General features: G+C 42.8%; 1 protein-coding gene across 1 annotated transcript in view; it reads right to left on the bottom strand.

The window, feature by feature from the left end:
- The window catches only part of THSD7B (thrombospondin type 1 domain containing 7B), a 685311-nt gene that overhangs the window by 327 nt on the left and 661245 nt on the right, over positions 1-23739 (bottom strand). The window contains exons 23-28 of the mRNA XM_025197580.1: positions 11231-11390; positions 10504-10677; positions 10306-10401; positions 7953-8035; positions 6689-6881; positions 2134-2221 (exon numbers count right to left, since the gene is read on the bottom strand). Coding sequence (XP_025053365.1) covers positions 2134-2221; positions 6689-6881; positions 7953-8035; positions 10306-10401; positions 10504-10677; positions 11231-11390 — 794 coding nt within the window. The remainder of the gene's footprint in view (positions 1-2133; positions 2222-6688; positions 6882-7952; positions 8036-10305; positions 10402-10503; positions 10678-11230; positions 11391-23739) is intronic.

Here is a 23739-nt window from a genome sequence, read left to right as displayed (position 1 = left end):
TCTACTAGGAGTGTGTGAAGTGGGCCCTATTTGATTTGGATTCAGCCTGAATCAGAGACAGTGATTCGATTTGTTGATTCAGATCACTGTCCCTGATTCGATTTGGCCGAATCTGAAGATTCAATGCTGATTTAGAGAAGCAGCGATTCAGACACAGACACAGCTTTAAAAGTTTTTTCTACATACCTTGAGGTAGCAGGCATGGCTTGTGATTGCTGCGATGCTGAGGCACATGGACCATCCCATAGGACTACACGGGGACCCTCCATGTGCTCGGTGGCGAGCCCAGAAGTGGACTGGAATTACCAGGATCTGCCGGGGAGTGTGCTAGGGCCCCCAACCCCATGCCTCCCTGGCTCAGTGATCAGCCACAGGGGAACCCATGAGGCACCAGTCACCGAGACGGGGGATAGGGGGCCCGCGTGCTCCCAGGAGACCCGGAAGTGGACCGGAAGTACTTCTGGTCCACTGCCAGGCCTGCTGTTGAGAGTGCTGGGGAGCCCCCCGTGCTTCTGTGGGACGCTCCATTCTGCCCAGCATCGCAGCATTCGCATGTCCCTGTTACATAAAGGTATGTAGAAAAAACATTTAAAGCTGTCTCTAAGTCCAAATCTCCAAACCTTTCCAAATGTCTCTGAATCGATTCAGAGGGTTCCAATTCAATTCAAAGAAATTAACGGGTCCTCTGATTTGATTCAGATTCAGAAATTTGGCTACTGAATTAGGTCAAATCTTCCCCGAATCAAATCAGGGACTGAAGCTTCGCATGGCCCTAGTATCTATCTAATTATCTTTATTCTTGACCATCAGTAGATAAATAAAAAACACTAGAGAGAGACTACGCCAGACAGAAAAACTGAACCACATCAATATGGAAACCATTTTGCCTTGATCTCAGATATTCTCATTTCTTTCTTCTCCTTGAATTGCACAAAGGGAGAATTATTTATTGTTACGAAGAAGCACATCTTTTCCATCTTATTCTTCAAAGGATGCCATAAGATTATATCATATTCCCAAGAAACTAGATACTTAAATTTTGAGGTAATGAATAATGGGTAGTTATGACTTTGAAAAATAAGTAGTTGGAAAAAAAATTGCTAACCAACATTCATATATCTTATTTTAATATACAGTATATGTGCCTATAGCAGAAAGCAGAACAAGACAAATATTTATGAGATATTTTCTACAATGGTCATAGCAGAATATTCAGGAAGGTGTTAGGGCTCCCCAATTCTGTGCTATAGATAAGAGTAGGTTGGGCACTGCTCAGACTTGTGAAAGCAATGTGGCTCCCAAGGGATAATACATTCTCCTCTGGTGCCCTGGCTATCCTAGAAATGTAAGAGTAGCTTTGTCTGCCCTGTATTTCCAGGAACAAGTAATGAGTCTTAATTTTGCCTTTTTTAGATATAATAAAAAAATTGCTAACTTTAAGTGCCCATGCTTCTATCCAGTTCTCTCTAATAATAGCCTGAAAGATAAAAGTTCCCTGCTGCAATAATGCATATAAATCAGCTATATAATATGGAATATAAAGAGAATAGTGGCTTGGGAGCACTTTGGGACCCCAGCAGAAGAAGTCTGCATACATATAAACGTTATTCATAGTCATAAAATAAGTCTGTCCCTATCAAACAGAGCCATGGTACACGTCAGTGATCACACTGGGACAGAACATACATTCTAGTGAAATCTAAATTGCTCTAATACAGTGGTTGACAACCTTTTTAGGCTGCAGGATAGAAAGACCCAGTTCACGTTAGAGAATAGTGGGCACTGGGACTCAGCGCTGCTGCTTCTTGGGACAGCACAGGGAAGGCATCCACTGCCACTATTTTTCTCCATGGTGGCATGGGAAAGGGACTACTGCTGAAGCTCCATATCTACAGGCTGGATCAGATGGATCCATAGGCAGGATCCGGCCTGCAGGCTGCCAACCTCTGTTTTAGTACATGGACCAAACTACTGTAATACAATGGACTAAATTTGATTCTGCCTATACTCATTTTTAGTTGAGTATCATTGCCTATATTTATCTAAATGATTTTGACTGTGATGCATTTGGCTCTATCATGCTTTTTAGACTATTTGGACACAAATAAGCATGATTCTTTACAGAGTACTTACCAAACAAGATAGGATGTAAAAATCCCCAAAATCAAGATGAGAAAACCACCAGCTGATACTCCATACACCCATATTTTAAGTCTGCCATCTATTGAAAGTGGAAGGGCAAAAAGGGAAAGGAGTCTTTACAAATCAGTCATTAAGTTTTATTTTATTCACATGTTAATGAGTCTATATATAGCAATAACAATTGCATAGTTGTTGTGTAGCATGTAGGAACAATATTAATGGGAAATGGACATTAAAAGGAGACAAACTGGCTGAGAATTTTTATGCAGTTTCTGCAAAATTAAAATTTTCTGATGGAAAATCAGAAGTTTATGATTTTTCTGATGAAACAGCAAGATAAAATGTTACACTTCAGGCCAGTTGTCCTAGATAAAACCATGTTGCTGTCTTTCTTGTGGTTGAGCTGCAGCAGTACATCGTGGGAGCTACAGTCAAACCAGGGAATTCACTGCCCATAGAGGAGAAAATAGGTGTATGAGGTATTTGAGCAACAGTAGTGAAGAGAAACAATGGCAGCTCAGACAAATTCAGTTTGGTGGAGAGCTGACCCAAGTAATATCAGACTATCTCAAAGAGCTCACCATGTTTAACCTATGGAAAGGCAAGCCTAGGATCAATATAACCACTCTCTGAGACCTACTGGCAGGGGGAAAGGAAGAAGGGTTAAACACTAGGGTGGGTAAAGAGCTATTTAATAAACAAGCAAATGTTGGCTTGTGAATAAACGGGTCTAAATTTTCCACAAATCAGTTAGAGTAGAAATCTGAAAAGATCTTTAATCATCAGAAGAGTGGTGCTCAGGAACTCTTTTCAACAGGAGCAATGGAGGCAAGTAGAAGGAAGTACCATTCTTTGCCTGATTAATAAGCTTCTGCTGTTTGTCTCCTGTGTAAATGCAAGAGAGAATTTGGTCTTATATTGTATGCATTTTTATTTAAGCCCATCTTTACCTGAGGAACATCTTTTTACATGAATTAGATCACCCATGGTGTGGTATTAACAAAATGTACATAGTAGTGTTAGAGGGATTTTGCAGCTGTAATGGTCCAGGAATTTTACAAGAAGCAAAGCTTTCTTAGTGTCATGTCTTTTATTGGACCAATTGCATAGTTGGGATAGAGTTAGACAAGCTTCTGAAAGCAAGACATTCTTTATCAGGCCAAAAGCAGATCAGTGTGCTTATACAAAACACCTTTGGGAAACAAACATCAAACTTTTAAAGTTGTGATAAAATTTAATTTTTTATATGCTAAACAGAGATCCTCAAGCTGGAACTGAGATTATGTACAGAGACACAGATTGGAAGACAGATGTGTTGGTACTTAGCAGGATCCTATATATGGTTGCTAGGTAGCTCACACACGTAGCATACCAGGCCATTCATTTATTGTTTTACAATATCTTTTCTATGTACCGATTTAGTGTTAAAATAATACTGTGCTTTATGAAAACTAGCTGGTTACTCTTTCATTCTATGACTGTCCCAGAGAGAACACAGAGGCCATGTTCAGAGGAGCACGGCCATGCCGTATGTATCTGTGGCACCAAATCTTGCACATTGATGCGTTTCCCACACTGCTACCTTGCGGGGGGGGGGGGGGGGGGGAGTTGACCCTGGGAGATCCTGGGGTCAAAAAGCTCATGCAGAAAAAAAGCAGGGCTGTGAACATGGCAGCAGCATGTACCACCCAAAGCCAGAGCCTGGCCCACCTGAACCATGTGCTGGCTGCCGGCCAGCAGCTGCAGAAACGCCAAAACTGCAGCTCCCTAAGGACCCCAGGTAAGGCTGTTGGGGCCAACGCAGTGGCAGGCCCCAGCCTCCCCTACCCCATCTGGGGTATCCTGCCACAGACCAGAGGGTGTGTGGCATGGGTGTTCCCTGGGTACTAGCTGTGCCACTGCTTCTTGTCCTGGAAGAAACAAACGTCAGCGTTTGTCTGGACACAGCCAGAAAGTCCAACACTTGAGCTGAGGTTGAGCCTGATACAGCTATTGAGGGATTGCAGCCCTAAATGCTGGCCTTCAGGAAAGGCCATGTAGGTCCACATCCATGAAAAATGATGGGCTGGAGACCTGACACTGGAAAAGAATAACTTAGAAGAGGCTGTAGTGTGTCAAAGGCATTTAAGCCCAAACTGACATAATTCTTGGTGTATATTATATATACTTTTGGATGATGGGTCTGATCTTAAGCCCATTAAGTTTAACAGCCTTTGGATAAGTCCTGTTAGATCAGATATACTCTGTAGAGAGGATACCTATTAAAGGGAAGTCATACATGTTAATATAACATTAAAGCTGAGATCTTAATCATAGGGATCAAGACACTGAGGCAGCCTTAGTTTTGCCTCATATATCATAATATAATCTTTCAATACATTTTTCCAGACTTGTGTAATCATCACAAACTAATTGGAAACACAAGAAGTGCAATATACCACAATGACCAGAAGCGATCACTCCGGGGATTTTAGTGGCTAGGAAACAGTCAATTTCACTGTGGGAAACTTGAAATATCTATCAAAATATCCATTTTACTGTTGCATCTTTACTGTTTGTCGGATTATAAGAAAATAGGGCTGGAAAGGACTTGCAAGGTCATCTAGTTCAGCCCCCTGCTCAAGGCAGGATCATCCCTGACTAAACCATCCCAGCCAAGGATCTGTCCAACCCACTCGTGAAAATTTCCAAGGATGGAGATTCCATAACTTCACTAGGTAGCCTGTTCCAATGCTTAATCACCCTCATAGTCAGCAAGTTCCTCCTAATCTCCAGCCTGAATTTCCTTTGCTGCATCTTGAGGCTATTGCTCTTAGTCCTGCCGCCTCTGGCCACAGAGAAAAGCTCATCCATCTTCTTCCTCTCTATAATCACCCTTCAAATACTTGAAAACTGTTATCAGATCTCAGCCTTCTTATCTTCAGACTAAATAACCCTAACTGTTTCATCCTTTCCTCACCATAACTCATGCTTCCCAGCCCTCTAATGATTTTTGGCACTCTTGGTGAGCTCTTTATAATCTATCTATGTCCTTCTTGAAGTGTGAGACCCAAAACTGGACATGGTACTCCAGGTAAGGCCTCAACGGTGCTGAATAGAGCAGAAGAATCACTTCCTTTGATATTCAAATAACGCTCCTGTTAACACAACACAGTATATATACTGTTTGCAACTGTTGGCTCAAATCCAGCTTACGGTCTATTGTAACCCCCCAGGGCCTTCTCTGAAGCACTGCAACCTAGCCAGTCTTGTCCCAGTCTGTATTTGTACATCCAATTATACTATCCCAAGTGCAGGACTTTACACATGTCCTTGTTGAATTTCATCTGGTTGATTTCACATCATGCTTCCAATCTATCCAGGTCATTCTGGATCCTAGACCTACCCACCAGAGTGTCTGTAACTCCACCCAACTTGGTGTTATCTGCAAATTTACTAAGCATGTGCTCAGTCTCATCATCCAAATATTTAATGGAGATGTTAAACAATACCAGAGCCAGTACAGACCCCTGGGGAACCCCATTTGCTACTTCCCCATGATTACACATTAAGCCACTGAGGACTACTGGTTAAGCATATATTTCCTAGCCTGTATTTTGTTAGCTTGCTAATGAGACAGTGTCAAAAGTCTCACTAAAGTCAAGACATATTACGTCACATGAAACTGTTCTTGTAACATTGGTTTAAAGTGGGGAAAAACTAAAAGCAAACACTAAAAGACTGTGAAGTCTGTGAGGTGGGGAAGAGGAGAACAATTTGGGGTAGACAAGATTAAGTATTTATTGCTACAAAGCCCTTATTTCTGCTGGTTTCCCATCTGGGAGCTACACAGACCCAAACTGAGTTGTTCCAGGTATATTATTCCCCTAAATGATTGGTTATATTATTTCAGATAAAGAACAGCATTCACATTGGTAACCGCTTGTTCTTCATTTGAAGTGAATAGTAGTTTTATACAAGCACAGCTGTGTGCCAGACTGTGATACCCTTACTTCAGAATAATCCTAGAGAAAGTTACCGGATTCCTCACTATAAGAGATAGTAATCTAATATATTATATTTTTACCTGGTTTAACTTTCATAATCTTTTCTTTGAATTCACCAACTTTTTCATATTCTTTCAAAACCTGACAACACATGATTCATCACATCAAACTTTTCCCCATCATGAAACCCTTAAGAAGCCTTCTGCTCTAAGATCTTTCAAAGTAGTAGTAATATAATACATCTCTCCCTCGTACCAAGTATGACGTGCAAGTACATCACAAGACAGCAGGAACAAGAATTCCAAAGGAACTGCAAAAGTTTCATCTGGTCATGCTTTTGCAAAATATTATTACTTGGTCGAAGCAAAATGTTCTTACTTTCTACATAATGTCATGATTATGATGCATTTTAAAGTGAAGGAACAAAAGTGACCATAAAACTATCATGGTGGTCTCTCAGTTTCAGCTTTCTGTTTTTATGCACCACAAAATATACACCTTCCTTAGAAATGTTTTAAAGAAAAGTTATTCCATTCACATTCAATGTAATTTTTTTTTACCTGTATTAAAAAGCTGAATAGACCATCCTTTGAAAATGTCATGCATTTTTGAATTGACAGGTTTATTCTTTCCAGCTATGGTTTTGACATCCGCTTTCTTATCTTCTAAACCTGGTACCTTCATGCAGTAGTCCAGGAAACCATTTGATCTCATTATTTCTGTATATCCTCTCTCACAACCACAGACTCCACTCTAGGCAACAAAATGCATTTAATATTAAAATGAACAGTACAATCTGTCGGTACAGTACAACTTCCAAGCAGACCATGTTGAAGCTATGGGCTAGATAGTGCATGTACATTTACCGTGTTAACCCCACACCAAACCGAATCAGGTGTGTAAGGAATTAGTGCCTAAGTTCTCAGGCAAACTAAATGAATTAAAGGAAAAACCCAATAAAAAATGGAGTTACAGCTGAAAAACTACTGGTAACTTAAAAGAAAAAAACAAAATCCATAGAAACATTTTCAAACGCAGATGTTTAAAGTTAGGCATTATGGTTTGACCCAAGTTATTGGAGTCAATAAAAAACTTTTCACTTTTATTGCAGTTGGCTTCAGATCAAACTTAGACAAACCATTCCCATTTACTTCAGTCTTCTTTTTCCATCATACAGCTACCTGAAAAACTATGCTATTGGTTGATGTCTAAGCTTGTCCTCCATTCTATGGCTCTCATTAGCACAAAATAAATCAAGGCTGTTCCCCTCAAAAAACATCATGGCATGCACTGTTCCAGAGTTGCACATCACACTCTTTCATTTTCATTTGTGTTATGGGTAATTGCCACATCCCTTGTGAAGTTTTGATGCTTTGCCATAATCCACATCTTACATGGCATGGTGAAATCAGGTGGATTATCTGCGAGGTATATGATCAAGTCTTGATGCTTGATTCCTTTTACCACCACCTCCACTGCTCACCTAAAGCAGTCACAAACATTTCGTATATAGTTGATCTGTATCTGAATGTCAACTGGCAATGGCAGCTAAAGAAAACTAAACCCTGCCAGAGACTGATAAGAGCTCTAAAGTAAAAGTAAATTTAAAAAAATGTAACACTGGCTACTAAACTGAGCTTTGACATGTCAATGACAAGCCTAATTCTCCCTTTTTATAAAGTTAATTCCTGATACAGCCTCTAGGTGGGGTCATGTGCACACCAAACTATTTTAGAGGGGCTAAGATGATTTGAAGATGTTAAAGATAATTTAATAGACTTCATGGTGTTAATTCCTACAATGCATTCTGTAGCATCCAATTACCTGAGTGCAATAGGAGAACGGTTTTCTGCATGCCGGACTGCAGTGCCAGGTTTCAGCAGGTTTGGTCTGAACTGAACAACCTCCTGCAAAAGAAATCCTCTTCACCAAGTACTTTCAAGGATATGTTACAACATTTTTGACAAAGATTAATGCTCAGCTCACTGAAGTTAAGAAGTTTTTCATTGCTCATTTTATCTACTTATACACTTTTTGATGGAACTCATTAGCATAATATCTGTAGGCATCATATTAATTAATTTATCTTAACAAGACGGGAATTATTATCATCACTATCTTGCCAATGGGGAACAGAGCCATGCAGAGATTAAGTGACTTCTCCAGGGCTACATAGGAAGTTGGTGTCACACCCAGGATGAAAAATTCAGATGACCTGATGCCCACACCAATAGTTTATCCCTCCATGGGTAAAGTATTCCCTTTTCGGACCCTACGAACTTTCATGTGCATATTTAAAAGGTGAATCATCTCCTCTAATTATGTAGCTGTCTTTACAGCTATGTTTTAAATGACATTAAAATATATATCTTTATAAATAGGAGTGAGTGGAAAAGTATAGGTTGTATTTCCTAATTCATCATTTATAGAATGGAAAGACCTGTGAATGGGCTGTGAAAACAGTGTGTTGGCCAAGGCACTCAGCCTGGAACTGCTGACCATGCGGTATGCTTTTTAATAATAGAGGGAGAAGTTGTAAATGGTGTGAGCAGTAAAAGTGGAGGGGTGAGTTAATGAAGCTTGCTGGTATAAAGAATAGAAGAAAAACTGCAGAATCTGATACCCCTCCCATGCAGATGATCTCTCCTTCTCCCTCTATATTATGTAAAACTTGCACTGATAATGAAAACACAGGCTCAGCCTTCTCAGGCCATTGCAATCAGATTGTATGCATGTTTGAACCACCGGGTAAACACAGAGATGACTCAGCCAGAAAATCTCATTTCTCTAATGTATGTGCTGATGACGTGAGAAGAAAGTTGGTGAATTTATTTGTTTAAATTTAAACACATGGTATTATAAAAAAAAAGACCTAACTTGACAATCCAAATTGTGCTTTGGGCAAATATCAGATAATTAGTGTACTGTACTGTACTTTCATCCTCCATGGGTGAAGATGGCTGCATCCAGCAGGGGAAGGGGAGAGAAGAAGAGAGAAAAGAAGTGAGAAAGAAAAAGGGAAGGAGAACCAATGCTCCTGCTGGATTTGGGACATACAGGATGGACGGTCGCGAGTGATTTGCTCCCATGACTCTGGGTCGATGCTGAAACTCTTTAGGGACACCTTCAGGGTGTCTTTGTACCGTTTCTTTGGTGTGCCGCAAAAGTGTATGCCCTTTGACAGTCTGCCATAGAAGACTTTCTTTGGCAGACACAGGTCAGGTATTCTTGAGAGGTGGCCAGCCCATCCTAGCTGTGCCAGTTTCAGTAGGGTGTGGATACTGGGGAGAGCCGATCTTCTGAGCACCTCCGTGTCTGGAATCCCATCCTGCCACTTGATCTTCAGTATCTTTTGCAGACAGCACAAGTGGATGTGGTTTACTTTCTTGGCATGACACTGGTAAATGGTCCAGGTGTCCCAGGCATCAAGGAGGGTCAGAAGGATGATGGCTTGGTAAACCTTCAGTTTCGTCGACATTCTGATGCCTTTGCGGTCCCAGACTGACTTACAGAGTCTGCCGAAGGCCACACTAGCTTTTGCTAATCTCGCATTGACTGTGACTGCGAGTGCTCTGACCCCTTTCCGGTCACAAATGGCATCAAGCAGGGCTGTGTGCTCGCACCTACCCTCTTCAGCATGGTATTCTCTGCTATGCTGTCGGACGCCTTCCGAGATGATGACCCTGGTATGGGGATCAGGTACCATTTTGACGGAGACATCTTCAACCTGCACAGACTCCGAGTGAGCTCCAACGTCCAGACAGCCGCGCTTCGCGACTTCCTCTTCGTTGATGACTGTGCGTTATGCTCAGGCTCACAGGCTGACATGCAACGATCCATGGACCTACTTTCATCAGCCTGTGACAACTTCGGACTCGCTATTAACGTGAAGAAGACTGAAGTGATATTTCAACCTGCACCTGGCACAACACCCCGGGAGCCACACATCTCAGTTAAAGGCCACCAACAGTCGATGGTCGACAAGTTTGCCTATCTAGGCAGCACGCTGTCCCGTGCTGTCCTCCACATTAATTAGTGTACAGATATCAGATAACAGGGATGTTTTTCTTCCAAAATTTCACATACTTGTATAATCTCTTTCAAATTTCCTTCTCAGGCTAAACGTAATCATTTAGAGATAAGCTTTCACTTTGTGTGCTGGGCTGTGCAAACATACCTGTCACATTCATCCCATCTGAACGCTGACACCACACAGTGCGTTCATTATCTCTCCAAAGACTGGTTTTCCATGAATAGTTATAACATTTCCCTCCTACAATTTAAACAAATCAATAGCAAGTAATCCACACATTACTATAAAAGGCATATACATTCTCATCAAATAGAGTAAAACAAAGGGCTGTCACTTCAATACCTGAACAAGGCCGTGTCTCTATCACTTGTTCAGGACAGCTCTCTTGGTTTTGTAAAGACTGTATGATAAATGCTCTTGATCGAGACTGGCGACCAGTAGTCTCAAAGCTCCTGCCATCAATGCATGTTAGTTCACACGAGCTCCACTCTGACCATTCTGTCAAATGGCAATCACCTATCAAGCCAAGGAATAAAATCCTGTTACCAAAGGGAGACAGTCTCAAAGAAGAGTTTAAAAGTGTCCAACCACCAAGGGAGTCAGAAAATAACAGTGGTATAACCCAATAATACAGTTCCTTTTGTGTCATCTTGAAACAGCATCTTATCTTCAAAACATAAATAAAAAGGTAAACCCCTTTGAAATGATTTAGAGCTAATCAGCTGAGTGCGAAGCTGATCCATAGAAGTACATTTTATTACTGTCAGCCTCACTTTCCTCATATGTTGTGGACCACAGGTTTGCTGTATCATCTTAGATTAGATCAGAAGCTGTTTGTGTAATGTGTCTCTGTATTAAAACAACGGGCACCTGATCCGGACCACCAGCTTCTGAACGTTACCCTAAAGAAAATAATAAGCAACAGTCTCACTTATCTATAGAATTACATGGTATTACAACTTCATCCCAACAACATTAGTTGTGACTGTTCAATTTATAAGGGGCTCTCTAACCCAAGAAGAAGCCATACCAGATAGGTTTTCCAGTGCACAGCCTCTGAAGAACTTACCTGGGCAAGGCACTGAACATGATAGTTGTAGCGCATTGTCTTTAGAAGGCAACTCTCCACATAATGCACCTTCTACTTGTTTGGATGTACCAGAGGGAGAAGCATCATGTACGACACATGTGAGATTGCGAACTTGGAACCCATCACCACATTTTCCACTCTATGAGAGGGAAAAGAAATACGTGCTGCTGATATAAAAGCAATCAGATAAAGATAAAAACAAGTTTATATAGCAGCTTTCACTTGGAAATACCTCAAGGTGCTTTTCAGACTGTGTTACTTTGCACCAGCTGCTAGCTGGCACAACACACTGTACTACCAGTTGAGGTGGGGGTGGATATAAAGAGACCTTCTTGTACTTCTATGCAGCTGCAGTGATTGGTGGGGAGCAGGGTCATACAGAGCTGACAGGTCTATTCAGGAGAGTGTACTACATGCCTGCAGCAAGGAAAACAATGCATTTCCTTCCTTTGCACTCCTGCAATATCCAGAAGGCATTCTGCAGAGTTGAAGATCTCAAGCAGAATTCTTTTAGCAGCTTCCCCTGAGGTGGTGCAGCTCCACACTGTGCTATCCTCAGACTGTTCTTCAGTGACGGGATCAAGCATTATGTATATGAAAATCACTGCACTCAGCACTAGCATGTAAGCACATCTGGGCTAAAATAGATTACGGCTCTTAAACAGCTGTGTAACAATCCAAACAGGTCGGAACAGTGAATAAGGAAGAATGCAATACTCCAATGAATCTCGAGGAGGAATTTAAGCACGCAGAACGTAATAACTGGAACAAGCATTTGTCTTGAATAAGCGGTATGTCTCAAATTCATATTTTCAGACACTCGGGCCCTTTTCCAATTAGCTGAGTTTGGGACCTCCCAGGCTTTGTATCAGGAAGAGGGAACAATGCAGAAGAAAATAGCTTTTATTGGGAGTATTTATGATTAAAAGAAATTAATTTAATGGTCACAAAAGGTGTCTAACTCACAGCACTGAAAATCCTTAATTTGATATGTAAAGGGCGACAGCTAGAAAATGATATGTAGAGGTTTGCTTTTAGGAAATGGCTTGTAGGTAAAGTAGATATTGCATTAAAACAATGGTTTAGGAGAGTGGCAAGGGTTAAATGATTTCTAAAAGCCTGTTTGTTACAGTTTCACAGCTTTCAGGGAAGACAGGGTGTCTGAGGCCAACGGATATACACATCCTGGGAAATTGAAAATATCCAAACTTTATTTTCAAACTAGTCATAGGCCTGGCTCCAGGGCTACAGTCACCATTTGTAAAAACCCTTGGGATTTCTGGTTTCAAATGAAATGACTAAATGGAGGCATGCGCATGTGATAGGTTTATGAAATAGGACTTCGGCTGACAAAACAGAACATGGACAGTGTGACGACCACAGGAAGACCAAGCAACGATGCCCAAAGATGAAGAGTCATTGGAGGAGAAAGACTACAACCGGAGTAGTTTCCAAAACAACACACTGGCAGTTGGCATCAGCCACCGACCTTCAAGGTTGCTGACATTGGATAGTGAAGCAAAGAACCTCAAAGTGGCATTTATGTACCAGCTGGACGCACTGCTCACCTTGTGTATATTCTGGGCACAGGAGAACTTGGGAAATGTATGTTGTAATCATCTTGCTTGCTTTGTCTGCATTGCTCTTATTTCCTATCATTGTGTATCAATAACATTTGATTGAGTTGTGGTCAGTCTGAAAGGTTGTGCTTGCCTGGAACCAGGTATTGGGGTTGGGTTGTGAATACAGTGCCATCAATGGGGATGTGGGATGCACATTTCCAGACACCCCTTCTGATAATAATTCCGCCTCTGACCTTAGTGGTTAAAAGTGGTAGTTTCATCCCTACAACATTAAAGTTCTTCAACTTTTCAATAAGACTGTCATGAATTTGGGGTTTGTGGGGTATTTTGCATGATTTCTTAAGTTTATTTTACTAATATGGCAAGTGTACTCTACATATAAATAATGTCAAGCATCTTTCTGCTTCTATGCATTGTAGTACTTGATATAAATGTAATATTGATATATATTTAAGTTATAGCCAAGGCTGCTTTAGTGAGCCAGCTACTTATTTAAGTTGTCCTCAAATATTCACACTATGAAGAACTATAATGGTTTAGGATCAGCATTTGACTTGAGCTGTTTACTATCTCCCTTGAATTTACATTTTAAAAGAAGTTTGACACATAGGTAGTCAATCTACTGGGGAAAGAGACAGTTTATTGGGTGAATGAATCTCCATATCTGAAAGGATATACATATTCTCCTGGTCTAAATGGGTGCCTGTAGATGTGCTGGACACCTGCTCCAACATGCTCTAATTACAGCGTGTCAGAGTAGACTCAATTAAGCAAGGCTGCTGCAGCGTGCTAATCAGCATGCTCCAGCAGCTACCATGTCTCATGTATTCATTGTCCCCATGCTTCAAAATGGCGGTGCGGGCTCTAACTAAAGCTCGTCAAACCAGCTTTAGTTAAAGTGTGACACTGCTATTTTGAAATATGGGATACTGAATATATGAGATGCTGCAGGCACGTTAATTAGAGCAGCTCATGCACCTTTGGGGGGCAAAAAGTTACTGGCATTGTGTGAGCCCCGCTAGAATTGAAGAGGTGATGTATATGACCAGTCAGAGTGGCAACTGTATTTAAGCTTGTTTGGAGAGCATGGCTTGTCTTCAGTCTTCCCAGGTACGGTTGGGGATACTGTCCCTCAGCCAAAGGAGACTGAGAAAAGTAAAACTTTCAGGAGGCCTCGAGAGAACAGCCAGGGGCAGGGCCAGCTTTTTAGGCTGTTGTAGCTGGCTAGGGACTGCATCCTTGCATTTAAGGTGCAGGATAAGCACAGGTTATTGTTCTGATATTTTCTTTTGTGTGCTTACTCTTATATCTCTGTCTGTATCTCAGCATACGGTTACTGATTTCTTATGTCGGTTCTTGTTTTGTTTTTGGTTTTTTATAATAAATCCTTTTTGTTTTCTTTTTACAAACCACGTATTGTCGGTGATGTTTGTGATTCCAGAGTATCTGACCAGACAAGCTAGCCTATTACATGGGAAAGGGGATCCAGCTTTTCTGAGTGCATGACTGGACAAGGGTGTGAGCCTTCTAGCTGGCAAAATTCCCTTTGCTAAGGGCTACCAAAGCCTAATAGAGATATGAAGAGCTGAGGCACCACAAGACAAGGAGCTGGCCTCTAGCACATCTCAGCAGTGAGGGATTTGGGGCAGAAGGGCACCTGAAATATTTAGAAGTACCCCAGAAATGTCTCAAAGGTAGGCCCAGGCTGTGTCCAGGCAGAGGGTGCATCACAGAGACTTCAAAGGCTATTGTCCAATGCAGTAAGGATTTATTCTGTTACCTATGTGAACACTGATTGCTTAGGAAGAGGACTGAGACTGCCAAAACATTTTCCTGTTGAGCTGCCATGAAAAAATAGGAACTTCTGGTTAATATTGAAATAGATCCTATCTGAACCAGTGCTGAAAGGGTCTATATCCTGTTATTAGTCACCCAAGCCATCTCATGCCCTTCAGTGCATCTCTAGAATACTTATTAAAAAGGACTAACACTATCAGGAAATCAATAAAAATCAATACTCTTTTATTAAACAGGTGAAAAAATGACTATCACAACTTGAAGGATGCTTTACGAGTTGGGGCAACATGACTGTTTGTGGGGGATGGGTATTTTGGTCCTCTTTTGAATGACATTGAGTTGTAATGATATTGAGTTTATTTTTATGTGTATCCTAAGCCTTTTGGAAATGAGAATTTAATAAAATTCAATAACTGAAACTCATGATCGTTGGCACTGGATTTATGATCCAGATACCTTGTTCCAGGCAGAGCCAAACCCTCAGGTGAACCACGACCTCTCCATTCGATATTAGGCAAATTTTATTGATACACAGTAGGGTTTGGTAAAGGCTTTGGACCCCACTTCGGATCTGGAGAAGCTTTAGATGCTTCGGCATCTGAAGCAGCATGTCTGGATTGAAATGCTGTCTTTGTTAGGCTTTCCAATGTGCTTCAGAAAAGCTTCGGAGCCGCTTCGGGGATCCAGCCATAGGGTATAATGGGGAATCAATGAAATATCTATAACTTTGGTTTTTTTTGTCTGATGTGAATGAAAGTTTCAGGAGTGGTGGCCCTTGATAAGGCTACAAAGTGTGACATGTTTCAAGGTGATAGGTGTAGGGGTTTGGGGGCAACTGCACCCCAAATTCTTGAAAGCAAAACTCATGTCACGGCTATGTATTACAACACAGGGGGGTGAAAACTGCAGGGGTAGTGGCCCCTGGTGATGCCACAAAGCCTGCCAAGTTTCAAGAAGATCGGTGCAGGGGTTTGGGGGGAACTGCACCTCCAGCTTCTGACAGGCAAAACTCATGACATAGATGACCCTGTATGTGGTAAGGCGCAGCAGGCTGAAAACTGCAGGGATGGTAGCCCCTGCTGAGGCCATAAAGCCTGCCATGTTTCAAGGAGATAAGTGCAGGGGTTTGGAGGGAACTGCATCTCAAGCTGCAGACAAGTGCCCCTGTGTCGTTCTTGGGGCACAGGGTGTGGAAACTACTGCAGGCCTTGTTGCTAGACCCTGCTGCAGCCACAAAGCCTGCCAGCTGTTCAGGAGATCAGTTCAGGGGGCTTCTGGGGCCCTGTACCCCTAGCTGCTGACAGGCAAAACTCGTGACATGAGTGCTTGTGCAACTGTCTCTGTCTTGGGGCTGGGCAGGGGGAGGGAGTGGGGGGGAACTACTGCATGCCTGGCTGCTAAGCTACTGTGTTACTAGTTTGCAATCAATCATGATTCACTCAGGGACCAGCTCAATACACAGTTGTTAGCTAATGTAATCAGTTAATTAGCAACGATTAACACCTACAAAACCACAGGCAGACTAAGGAGAGTAAATAATCAATACAGACAATCAACTGCCCCAAGACAGAGACAGTCAGTTACACAAGCACCCATGTCATGAGTTTTGCCGGTCAGCAGCTAGGGGTGCAGGGCCCCAGAACCTCCCTGCACCGATCTCCTTGACAGCTGGCAGGCTTTGTGGCTGCAGCAGGGGCCACAACCCCTGTAGCTTTCACCCTGCTGCGCCTTAACGCACACAGTGTCACCCATGTCATGAGTTTTGCTTCTCCGCAGCTTGAGGTGGAGTTTCCCCCAAGCCCCTGCACTTAACTCCTTGAAACCTGGCAGGCTTTGTGGGCTCAGTGGGGGCCACCACCCCTGCAGTTTTCAGTCCACTGTGCCTTAACACACACAGGGTCATCTATGTCATGAGTTTTGCCTATCAGCCGCTGGAGGTGCAGTTCCCCCCAAACCCCTGCACCAATCTTCTTGAAACTTGGCGAGCTTCACGTTCTCAGCAGAGGCTACCACCCCTTTACGTTTCATCTAAATCAGACAAAAAACAAAGTTATAGATATTTCATTGATTCGCCGTTATACCCTATGGCTGGATCGCTGAGCCGGCTCCAAAGCTTCGGAGCCACTTCAGCCAGATCGAAGCAGAAACCCGGTCCAGAGCTCCAGATCAGATCACTGACATCTGAAGTGGCCAGATCTGAAGCTGGATCGAATAGCTGCTTACTCGCACAGGCCTAATACACAGTGATAGCAGAGAAGGATAATGCAAACAATTCTATATCTGCCAGTCCTAGAGCTATCATTAGAGTCAAGATACATCTGACCAGTACGTGAGCTTTACTCTGAGGTTCTTTCTTGAATGTCAGCTGTCAGCAGCCTGGAGGCTGGATGCCGAGGGCCAGCTCGGAGTAAGGGGATCAGACAAGTTGGTGGCGTGCCCTCTGTCCACAGTGGCCTCAGGTTCCCCTCTTGGCTCCCTTGTTGCTCTAAAATCCCTTCTTTTGTATTCTTTTCCCCTCCTGATGACTCTTCATCCATGGGCATCGCTGATTGGTCTTTCTGTGGTTGGCATACTGTCCACATTCTGTCCTGCCAGCATATTCCTTTGTTTCACAAACCCATCTCATGCACACATCATAATTTGAGCTTTCCCGGTCTTCTCATTTGGTCTGTTCCCCAAATCAGAAGTTTCAAGGGCTCTGCATTTGGGCACTGTGCACTGGAGCCACCTTATCTCATGTTAGGGAACACTGTTACATGCCTACAATTTCCCAGCCTGTGTTTCTATCCTTGTCTGCCTTGAAGGCTGTGAAATTGTATGAAAACCATGCTTTTAGAAATCAATTAACTCTTGCCATTGCCCTGGACCATTATTTTAATGCATAGCTATTTTACCTATAAGCCAATTCCCAAAAGCAAGCCTTTAAATACCATTTTCTGACCATCAATGATGAGAGATAAAATACTTCTTTTATATGGGTTTGTAAAATGACACTCAGTGGATGCATCTAACTGTGCACTTAACTGTGCAGTAGACGAACTTGCTATGTTGTAAAGCATTACAGTCTACGCATGTAATGCTATTAGACCGCAGCAAACTCATTTTTGCTGCCATAAGATAGTACTGTTGGGGACAATACTATCTTATGGCAGAAAAAATAACTGCACCTAAACACACATGTAAATGCCGACCCAACAGGGGCCAAGACCCCTTCCTACCACCTACCCACATCACTCTGCTTTTAGGGCAGTCTTGTGCCCCAGCCAACCCCTCCACTGCCCAGCGCCAGGACCCAGGGCCTGGGGCTGACTCCCCAAACCTGCTGCCAGTCCAAGGCTCCTCCACCCCAGCTCAAACTGCTGTCATCTCAGGCACATGTGAATACACTATGCCCAGGAGCAGCTGACTCCAGCACAAACTGTGCCAGAGTTTATTGAGGCATGTGAATTGCACATGTAAATGTGCCCAGGACCACTTGTCAGTAGATTCTTTGAAAATAATGAACCCTATCTGCAGAACTGAATGATGCCCTACGAACTATATTTTATTCAGCAATGGGGTTGGTAGCAGGAATCCCAAGACTGGCCCTCCCATATCCATGCAGTATCATTCTCATTTTCTCTATAACTCCTCACTGACACATATAGAAATGGAAACAGGAGTATAAGTAGTTGATTTTAAACTAGATAGTAATCAAAAGCATCTTAGAAGAGTATTAGTGCAGATTTAGTGTATGAAGCTAAACATTAAGTTTTCAACACTGTGTTTCAGTCTAGTCAGTATGTAACTTACTGTTCTCAATTATTATTTCACCACAGAAACCTCTATTGCAGACCTGGATTAATGGTGTGCAAATAACTCATCCAACTGTCCATTGGGTTAGAATTCATAGAAATTGTTGGTAGAAATGGAATGTGATATGGAGAGAACTCTCTTGGGAACAAATACTATCAAACTACAATGTATTTCCAACGCAAATGAATAGCTCAAGGAAATGACAAAATATCACTAAAATAGAAAAAAGATGATATTAAAAAGATATTTATTCTAGCTGACAATAATATCACCCTTTGATATGGTGATCACCTCTTGAAGTCAACATTTATCAAGAGAATTACCACACTGTGATATCAGTGATACATTCATATTTTTCTATAGTTAGAACTGAAAATGACCACAGTGTTTTGGACTGTACAAGGTGGGAAATGTTAACATCTAACTGTGAAACCTCTTTAGTAGTGCTCATTCAAGGCCAGCCATATGTTTTACAAGTGAACTTAATGTGAGGTAAATATCGTAATACTTTTTGCATATGGAAATATCATAGGCAATTTTCAGAGGAAAGGTGACATCTGCTTTTTGCTATAAAAAACTAGGGCATGAACAATATAGAGCACAACAGTAATCCTTATTTTCTTCCTAAATTACTCAGGGCCCATCCTTGAAGACTTAAACAACTGGTACTGAGATTCATAGCACTTTGTTTCACTAAGGATACCAGGATTCATCTCAGCATAATCAGAAGGTTCCCTAGATGAGACATAGGAAACTCCCTAGTGAGGTATGCATTTGTAAATGCTCTCCCTTTAAGGTAAAGAGCTATTAATTAATGAGTTGATTGGCTAATGTTTTCATATGTTGGCAAGCGTATGTGAGAAAGGTTAGAATGATCTGACGCTAAGGCAGAAGGCAGGGTAGATTTCCACCTTTAGAGACTACCTAAATCACAGATGCATAGCATATGCTTTTGTAAGCAGCAGGCTTACTTCATCAGATGCTGCATCTGCTGTATTACAGCATCTGATGAAGCCCACTGCTTACAAAAGCTTATACTGTGCATCTATGATTTAGGCAGTCTATAAAAGTGCAAATCTACCCTGTCTTCTGCTTCACTTAAATTACAGACACACTGTAAAAAATTTAAAAAAAAGTTAAAAAATGCTTATCCATAAAAAATGGAGCCACCTTATATAAAAAAACTAAGAAACCAGGATTGACTGAAGCTCTATCTCTGAACAAGAATGAATGTTGAAGCAGAGGAAGAGTAGCACCTGGTGTCTGAGCACGAATATACTACTTTGCAAAGGGACTCAGGACTTGTGGCAGAGGTGATATCTTTTATTAGACCAATTAGTTTTTTTCCCAACATTTTTTTTTTTTTTTTTTTTTTGCAAAAATCTAGTTGGTCTATATGACAGGGCGCTTTCCTCAGGCTAGATTTTGTGGCAGCCTGCCCACCTGCCTAGCGCAGTCTGCCCTGACTTTCCTCCCACGACTTCAATTTTAGCATAATATGGCTGTCCATTCACTACCTCAATGCCAGGAGGTGCTATCCATGGCTCTGTACCTCCCCTACACTATGGGCCATGCCTTGCAGATGGCATCCAGACTATTATGGCTCCCTGACTTCAGGCTGGGGCAAACTCAGTCCACCATTGGACCTCTTACATGCTCACATTCACTCCGTCCCCCTCTCACAGGGGCCTCTTGCATACTTCCCATCACTGGGCCACTTCTTACTGCCTTGCTCCACTGAGCAACCCCCTTTGCGACATCAGGCTTCAGTACTCACACTCTGTTAGTACACAAGTAGCTCTTCAGATGCGCACGCATGCATGTGTGGGTGTGTGTTTTGATGATAATCTGTTTGTTTTGATGATAATCTGCAAATCTTTTACTGGCAACCAAGCTTTCTTTTACTATGGTCGGTTTGTTAAACCCCTGGATTTTGACTGAGCTTTTCCAGGGCCTGTCAGAAAAAAAAGGTTAGTTGTTAGTAAAAAATTTGCAGGCTGTCAGTAAAAAATTGTCTTGGGTTGGCAACTGTGCTAACTACCTCACTTTGACTGTAAGGGCCATGCTGTAAATGAATTTAGACACTTACATTTGCTCATTTAAATGGAAGTTAGATATCTAGATGCTTAGTTCTCTCTTTGTCCTTCACTATCAAAGTGATAGTAACAGTTGATACTGTTGTGTTTTCCCCAGGGAAGCATTCAACAGCATCGTTATGATTGAAAATTCATTGCCATTTATGTAACTTACTCCTATAGGAGTAGTATAGTCACTATTCACTGCTTCAAAGGTTTTACATCCCTTTAAAGGTTGCCATTTATTCAAGGGGTAAATGTGCAATGTCCTTGTGACATGGGTGATTCCATGAGTAGGAATGCAGCACCAATTCATGAAATGCAAGAATAGACAGTGCAATATATGTATTAGGCAGACTATCCTCCAGAACATGTAAATGGATCTAATTATTCACATTGCATCAACTGATCTGTATTAAAAGTGTTACTCTAAAATTAAGCCAGTATTGTGAACTTTATTTAAGAATTTTGATCATATAGTTGTGAGAGGTCATTTTCACAATGGATTTTTTAGTCTCACATTAGTCAAAGTAGATGCAGGACATTATTCAAGAGAACAAAATTAAGAAATAGGATGTTTTGATATTCTTGCAGGGAGAATTTATGTTTCTTTCCTTCAAAACTCAGAAATAATTCACTTTATATTAATATAGTACATTTCATCCCCAAATGCTTCACTAAAATATGCTGTATGTAAAGAAAGCACTCCTCCTTTCCTTCCAGTGCAATGAAGCCACCTATGACAGTCATTTAACAAAGCACAGAAACACAATACAAAGAGCAAAGAGAGAAGAATGGTGTATCCAACTGACAGTGCAGGGGGAAATATGAAGTATACAGGTTGTAATTACATGATGTGAACTGAAAACTGGCTAGGCACCAGATTTACACACTTCTACACTGCAAAATGTGTCATTGAGTTAATAATCCTAACTATATGCCAAGGTGTTGATTCAGTATTAACTCAAGTTAAAGCACTAACAACCTCATCAACCACAATATTTCCTTCAGTTGAGGGCTTCCTATCAGAGTACTCATGAGAACTGACCCTTCTTAGCCTGACAAGATTAAAGCTGAGAGTGCAATTACTTTATAAATATTATATGTATTCACGGGGCTCATTTTCCTTCTCTGATGCACTGAATTTGTATTTGACACAATAGAGATAAGGGGAAGGAAGTTATAAACCCTTTTATAAATTCCTAAGTCCTGATCTGACCAAGTGTTGAAAGTCCCCTGTTCTACTTTGCAACAAGCCATGGATTATTCTAGGTTGGAGTGGGCGATTATTTGGGCTGGAGAGACACTTAAGGAGTTTTGGTGAGCTGTTATGGGCTGGGGGGGAGGGGGGTGGTGACCTGGTCTGGTGCAGCAAGGGGGAGAGGGAGTGCTGATCTGGTGCATGGGGGAAGGGGACAACTGATCCTATCTGCCTCAGATCACGTCCACCTTGCACCCACCCTTGGGGATGCCAAATAGAGTGGGAGAGTGGGGTCTCTATGGAGACTGGCTGGGACCCCTGCGAGAAAGGTTTGTTCAGCTGGGTGAATGGGATGGGGCTGCAGGTGGCGGACAAGGGAGCGGTGGCCAGGACTGGGGTGGGTGGGCAGGGATGGGCCACTGACAGCATAGGGCTGGGGCCCAGGGCAGAGCAGCAATCTGCTGCCAACATCCCCTGTGACAGGCGCTGGTTCCACGGGCAGGGACATGCAGGGAGCAGACTGCAGTTATGCCCTGGGCCCTGACTCCATGCTCTCTCTGCCCTGTGATCCTGGCCCTGCCTGCCCATCCCACTCTCAGATGTTGTTCCCCATCTACCTGTGGTCCCATCCCATCTGCCCAACTGAGCATGTCCTGCCCACAGGGGTCCCAGGCTAGTCTCCATGAAGACCCTGCCTGCTCCATCCAGCACCCACAGCAGTGGGTGCAGGGCAAATGGATTGGGGTGCCTTGGCAGTGGGTCTAGGTCTGGCAGCAGTAGTGACACAGGCAGTGGCAGCTGGAAGGAGCCACTACTGTGGGGGCTGCCGGGAAGCTGAGTCTGGTTGACATGCTGCCCCAGCCTGCCTCTATGCCCAGGGGCAGTGGGACTGGCTGCATGTTCCATGGCCGAGACTGCCTCCCATGCCTGGGCTGGTCAGGGCCTAGGGACCCACCATGGGCTGGAAAGAATCCTTTGGTAGGCCAGATCTGGTCCATGAGCCATATTTTGCTCACCCCTGTTCTAGGTTATCCCAGATGCACCAGTCTCCATACACATGGCTTCTTGCTATCCTTATAAAAGAAACAGATGATATAACAGGCATTATATGTAAAAAAGGCTGTCCCCAGGGCTGGCAGTGATGCCCTCTGGTAGCTGCTCAGCCTTTGTTTTCCTTGATCCTTTAGGGCATGCCCCCTTCTATGTTCCTGCCATGCCTTGCTGTAAATATGTAATTAGAAAAGGGAGGCTGCCCCAGCGATCCCTGAGCGACATCTCACCCACTCATGAGCTATGGTCTAATTGCTCATTGCCTTAAGGGCTCATTTTGTGGCCTACTCACCTCCCCTTCTAGCCACACCCAAGCATCACAGATGTTACCAATCAATCAATTTATGCCCTACCCCCAGGCTCTGCCCTGTTCAGCCACGAGCTGACCACCTTCACCATCCACTGTAAAGCTGGCAAGTCAGTCAGCAACACTGAAGTCCTTGACTTCAGGAAAGCCGACTTTGACAAGCTCAGGAGGCTCGTCAGTAAGGCCCTAAGGGACCATGACCCCAGGAGGAGGGGAGTTCAGGAAGAGTGGTTGCTCCTCAAGGGAGCGATCCTCAATGCACAAGCTAATTCTATTCCATCTTGGAGGAAAGGTAGCAAGAGGGCACAGCAGCCCCCCTGGATCTCCAGGGATCTAGCAGACCTCCTGAGGCTAAAAAGAAAGGCCTACAAAGGATGAAGGATGGGATTCACCTCCAAGGAGGAATATTCTGCACTGGTCCAGTCCTGCAGGGACCGAACCAGGAAAGCCAAGGCTGCAACTGAACTCCAACTAGCTTCGAGCATCAAGGACAATAAAAAGTCCTTTTTCAGAAATGTGGGGAGCCAGAGGAAAAGCAAAGGCAACACTGGACCCCTGCTAAACCTGATGGGACAACTGACAACCAACACCCAGGAAAAAGCCAACTTGCTAAATGGATACTTTGCATCGGTCTTTCACCAGTCCCATGGGACGTCCCTGCCCCCTTTCGGGCCAGGGGG

The sequence above is a fragment of the Alligator sinensis genome, unplaced genomic scaffold (assembly GCF_000455745.1).
Source record: "Alligator sinensis unplaced genomic scaffold, ASM45574v1 scaffold277_1, whole genome shotgun sequence".
NCBI classification, from domain to species: Eukaryota; Metazoa; Chordata; order Crocodylia; family Alligatoridae; genus Alligator; species Alligator sinensis.
This window is presented reverse-complemented; position numbering and strand designations above follow the sequence as displayed.